Genomic DNA, 6,000 nt, shown 5'->3' with positions numbered 1-6,000 from the left:
TTACGTGCCTTTGTAAAAGGAGCCCTTAATCTCTTTGATTTGATAGCTCTCTGTCTGGATGCTAACCTGAACAAAGTCTTATGACTACTAGTTGTTGTTCTATGCCAGATCCACATGCATGATCTCAGTGGGCCAAATTTTCAAAAGTTTAATTGGGACTTAGGTACATAAGGAATTTCCAAAAGCCACTTTCTGTGCACCTAAGCTCATTAGATGTGTGGGTTTAAGCCAAGGCTTCCCAAACTGTAGCTCATGACCTTACGTGGGATCACAAAACCTGTGTTTGGGGTCACGACCTGGTCAGGCTTCTCGACCTCTGCCTCCGGGGTGGGGAGGAGTGGCAAGAGTCACATGTTTTCTATAGCTGCACTGAATGGTATCACTGCCACAAAATTTGTAATAAATGCTGGTGTAGGTATCTGGCAAAGCAAGTGTGTTACAGTTTCAATTTGGAGGCACAGATGGTCATTCTCAAAATACTGGATGCTGAAATATTGTTGCCATGTCTATGCCTAAGGCTGCATAACATTTTCAGGTATCTTGGAGCATTTTATTGCAGGTGAGGGACAGAACACTGATGGAGACTGAAGAAGAGAAAGGAACTGAGTAGTTAGTAAGAACATAAGAATAGCTTTACTGGGTCAAATCAATGGTCCATCAAGCCCAGTAGCCCGTCTCACGGTGGCCAATCCAGGTTCCTAATACATGGCCAAAACCCAAGGAGTAGCAACATTCCATGCTACCGATCCAGGGCAAGCAGTGGCTTCCTCCATGTCTTTCTCAATAATAGACTATGGACTTTTCCTCCAGGAACTTGTCCAAATCTTTCTTAAAACCAGCTACGCTATCCACTCATACCAGAAAAAAGAAGAAAGTGGTGACGTGGGAGGGGAGGAAAGCGAGACTGAGGCAGCAGAGGCTGGACAGGCCCTGGGGCTGAAAGAGAACAGAAGTAACAGAAGAGAGTAACAATGCAACCATGCTCATGAGCATTACAGTCCTCTCTTATAGAAGACAAGAATTTGGTTCAGGGCACTTCTTTCTCCCACTCACATCCCTTTATATTTCAACTCATTAAAGGCTAAGACAGTTAGGAAAAGAGTCACACTTACATCATCCCTTGTTGATTCCCAACCGTTCTCCATTTGGCCTCTCCACTAACTTCCCAAGCTATGTTATTTTAAAGTACTCGTAGTTTTAACAAATTGCATAATCTGGTTGTATAATGCTTTCTTTCACTGGTAATGTTAGCTCACACACCATAAAGAGAGCAAAAAATACCTTCCTGTATTAGGTTTCCTTCTTGTGATCTTGATCTAGAAGTTTGAGTAAAAACAGCACTACTTTGGTGATGTTTCTTAGCATGACACACATTCTCTCTGAAACAAGGCCTGTGTCAGGATGGCCAGCAATGGATTCATTACCTTTGTTTCTAGATCAGAAGTAATCTTGCTTTTTGGCTAGAAAGCATTTCTGACTTTTGTTTGAGTTAAGCATCTTTTTAACTGTTTATAGCATCTATGTTATTTTATATGTATTTAAAAATTCTTGAAAATGTTACACTGGAGACATGTACTTTTGGGATTTTTGATTAAAACAAAAGGTTTATATCCGTTTCCCTGTTTATTTATCATCATTCCTCTATAAATTTTCCATACAGGTAACATGATGCCTGTATTTTCTCTGTAATTTTATTCTACGGGTTCTCACAAAGATTACATGATCCATTTCCTCAAACATAAAATATTTGTTGTGGAAGGGTACTGTGGTTTTTACAGAAGAGTACGCCAACAGTAGTCAAAGTGGTAATAATAACATGAACAGAGTCACATTTTCCAATAATCTATTAGTCATAGTATATCAGTACAACACATCTCATAGCGTTCAATTCCACAATCTGCATGAAATTCAGATATGGCAGACTTCAAACTCTTTTTCCATTATCCAAGCTATGTCAAAGCACAGGCTTTCGGTATTAATCCAGGAACACACTAAATATACCTGAACAAAAATCTGTAAACAAGAATTAGTAGCACAGTGGTAGATTGTCAATAAAACCAACATACTGCAAGTGGCCACAGACGCTGTCACCCTGCATTGTACATTATTGCCAGTTACACGGGAGAGCTGCTGTAAATTCATTGCTCCAGCTTTTTATTAATCAGAACAGAACAGCAGGTAAGTGCTCCATCTACTTTTTCTAATTCCGTATTGCTAATAGGTATCAGCATGTGGTCTTTCAGCTTTTCGTAAACCTGTTTAGGAAAGAAAAATGAACAGTTACAGCTTGCATCTTTAACATCTCTATATACTTTCTGAGTCAATGTAAAGAAAGGTAGGATAGCTCCAGAAGAGAGTGTATGAGCCTATAGGATATGTTTGGGCCTCTTTTGAGCTCTTTCTGGATGACTGCTTGTTGCTGTGACATAGGGTTTGGAAGGTCTCAGGAACCAAAGGGGTGCTTTCTATCTATTTTTTGCTCCCATTGAAAAGAACTCTTCCATCTTATGGCCAAAGGAATGTTTGCTATGGAGGGGTTCATTTGCTAATGAGTAGTTGAATCCCCAGAAAAGTAACAACAGTGATTCAGCTGTTTAGTAATAGAGAATGGCACGGTGACAAAATTCATCACCGTTCCCGTCCCCGCGGATAACCGTGGGAAATCATCTTCATGTCATTCTTTAAGAAGAGAGGGAAGAATCAGAGTATGAATGGCCACAACCACTAACCCGCAAGCTTTGCTTTGAAGAATGCTGGTGTAGAAGGACTGAGGTTGAAATAGACACTAGAAAATGACAAGGGATTATTTCCCGCAGTTATCCGCGGGGACGGGAACGGTGATGAATTTTGTCACCGTGTCATTCTCTATTTAGTAACTGTTCTGTTTCCCAATAGGATGACAGCTAAAATATGGAAGAAACAAATATGACTGAGAGACTAGAGAAAAGATTCATTGTGAAGCTGACTAGAGCCCAGTCAAAAGCCAAAAATTACACTTTCCTCTGTAATGGGGGGTTTCCGCCCAATGGCAGCGCCAACACTTCTAAATAAACTGTGCGGGGGGGGGGGAATTTCCTCCCCCCCCCGAGCATTTTAAATTTAACTTTTAATCCGGCGCGTTAACATCCGGAGCGCATTTGTCTGAGCTCCTTTGTCCTCGTGCACTTTCATCTATGTACCATAAAATGGAGGAGTGCATACTCTGGGCCTACCAACTGAGCAGGTTTTCCAGCTAACTCTAATGAATATGCATGCTGATCTCTCTCATGCAAATTCATTATGGTTATCCAGAAAACCCGGACAGAGGATAGGAATAGGAGTGCCCATCCCTACCCAGTAGATAGAACGGCAGGCTACGAATCAGGAATCACAAAATGTATATTAGTCTTTCCCATAAGTTGTAGAAATGGATTCAAAAACAACTTTATCAATACAAAAAATATTTCACTTTTCACATATGCAGGACACGCCAGTGTGAGACGCTGAACTTTTCAAACTGTCAACAATTCTTCAAAAACTCTACAGTGTTTATGACAGACATTGAACACTGGAGATGGAAGTATACTGGGAGCTTTGCTTGGCGTCATAATAGGCTCGCTGCCGTTCACAATCTCAAGTGACAGAGTTGACTTCATTTCGGGTTCCCTTTTTGAGATAAATGGAAAGCATATATACAGTACAGTACACGCTATAATGTTGAAGAGGGGAATGTAAAAACATTAAACGCATAAGTCATATGCAATGATTGGAGGGTGAGCTCCGCGACGGAGCTTGTCTCCGCAGAGCTTCATGTCTCTGAGCATATGTGAAAAGTGAAATGTTTTTGTATTGATAACGTTATTTTTGAATCCATTTATACAACTTATGGGAAAGACTAATACTGTATACATTTTGTGGTTTGACAATTTTTCTCTCTATATTTTTTTTTGAATTATATACCCTGTTATTTGTATTGTCAGAATCAGGAATGACAAAGCTCAAATCTCTCTCTTCCACTGATGCTCCTTGTGACTGGGCAAGTCACTTCGCCCTTCATCTCCCTAGTTACAGAACTTAAGGTCTGATTTACCAAGGCTTGTTCTCCCATACTGTGTCTAAGGGACAACACCTTAGCATTTCAGACCCTTGAACTGCAAACCCTGTCAGATGAGCAAATACTCAGCCAAGTGATTAAATCTAAATCATATTATCTTTGGTGCCTCAGTCTACAGTTTACATCAGTAGCAAGGCATTAGCTTCTATTGAGGACGCAATGTTTTATTAGCCATAGATATGGCACCCCAGTAATACAGTGAAATCAATAACAACTGCATGTCTTTCTACCTTTGCACTTTCTGGATACTCCTCAGGGGATCGGTGTAGTAGGACATGCCCTTTATTTGGTATGTTTAGGTATATACAGTTTGCTGCATCATCATCCGGAATTGTCAGCTTATCATAGCGGTAATCGCTCATTTGCTGCATAGTCTGTCAAAAAAACCCAAAAACAAAAACAAACAAGAAACATGACCATTAAAAGCTATTGGGACCACTGCAAACATGCCTGAAAAGTAGGCTTGTGATCACGTGGCAGGATGCATAATTATTCCATCACTTGCACAAAAGTTTACAGAAGATAGCTCTGCAAATTATACACGAAGCTGCGTTGAGATCTTTACAACATGTCATTGACAGCACAGGTTGCAAAGGGGAGAGGTTTCTTTTCACACTCTAAACAGTTCAGTTCTTTTTATTATTTATTTTTGCGCACTTAAGCTATGGGCTGGGTGATTAGAGTCCTGGTTGAAGGCAAAAGTGATCAGGCATAGACTGCAACTGCTGCCAAGCACACAATAATTAAATGGGCCTCAGTCTAAGAAAAGGTACCAAAGATATAGGGATGACGTTATCACCGTGGGCTACTATTAAGATGTGTTATTTTATTGTACCCTTGGTTATTAGTAACTAGACCTGTGATAAAATAGAGTGTTAATGGTAAAAGAACATATCTTAATGGTAGCTCACGTTAATAACTATGCCTTATAGGCTCCTAAATTGGCCTCTAAGAAAATGTACTAGACTGAGATCTTACATTGATGCGCCTACTTTCATTAAACTCCTCAATTTGGGTGTCTAAAAAGTGGACAGCAAGGGGGCAGACAGTGTGGGGGGGGGGGGGGAGTTAAGAGTTTCATCCTGATTTTCAGTCCCAGGAGAGTAATTCTATAATGGAGTGCCTAGTTATAGACACCACATAAGAACTACCATCTGGCACAGACTGCAGGTTCATCAAGCACAGGATCCTGTTTCAAACAGTGGCCGACCCAAGTCACAAGTCCCTATGCTACTGGATTTAAAAAGGTAGGTACCTATCTTACTTTACAGAAAACTAGCATAATCAGGTAAGTACACACAAGCACTTCTGGAGCCATACAGCTGGTGTAAATGCTCATGTCTAGTTTAGGAAAGTATGTGCATAAATCCCAGTAGTCTATAATTTGGGTATAAGTGTGTGTCCCACCCATAGAAACATCTGTGCCACATATTATACGCCCTTAAAGAGTGGTATAGCAAGGGATGATGGCACCTGGGTTGAAGGAGGGATGGCATCTCCCAGGGAATTTGGGATGGGGGGGGGGGTTCTCTTACATGCACTCCACTGCCCTGTACCTCTACCAGCAATGAGCAGGTAATAGCGGCATCCAACCTTGATCCTTGAAGGCCATAATCCAGTCAGTTTCAGGATTTCCCCAATGAATACGCATGAGATTTATTTACATGCACTGCCTCCTTTAAATGCAAACAGATCTCATGCGTATTCATTGAGGAAATCCTGAAAACTAAGCTGTTTGTGGATGCATTTCTATAACATGTTGGGATTGGCTTGATTTCAGCTAGTTCTTATATAAGATTATTTTTGATTGTACCCTATTGTAATCTGATTTCAGTTAATTTATATGTGTTATTTGAATGGACTTGTAAGACTAAGTAGGTATTCAATCTAGATAACCCTGCAATGTT

At 40.5% G+C, this 6,000-nt stretch overlaps 1 protein-coding gene across 2 annotated transcripts in view; it reads right to left on the bottom strand.

The window, feature by feature from the left end:
- Nucleotides 1-1,826: 1,826 nt before the first annotated feature.
- Nucleotides 1,827-6,000, bottom strand: part of DDAH1 (dimethylarginine dimethylaminohydrolase 1) — a 231,138-nt gene continuing 226,964 nt past the window's right edge. For both annotated transcript variants that reach the window (XM_033917186.1, XM_033917185.1), the window contains exons 5-6: nt 4,324-4,467; nt 1,827-2,255 (exon numbers count right to left, since the gene is read on the bottom strand). In XM_033917186.1, the coding sequence (XP_033773077.1) occupies nt 2,139-2,255; nt 4,324-4,467 (261 nt within the window). In that variant the 3' untranslated portion in view covers nt 1,827-2,138. The remainder of the gene's footprint in view (nt 2,256-4,323; nt 4,468-6,000) is intronic.

The sequence above is a fragment of the Geotrypetes seraphini genome, chromosome 12 (genome assembly GCF_902459505.1).
Source record: "Geotrypetes seraphini chromosome 12, aGeoSer1.1, whole genome shotgun sequence".
Lineage (NCBI taxonomy): Eukaryota > Metazoa > Chordata > Amphibia > Gymnophiona > Dermophiidae > Geotrypetes > Geotrypetes seraphini.
This window is presented reverse-complemented; position numbering and strand designations above follow the sequence as displayed.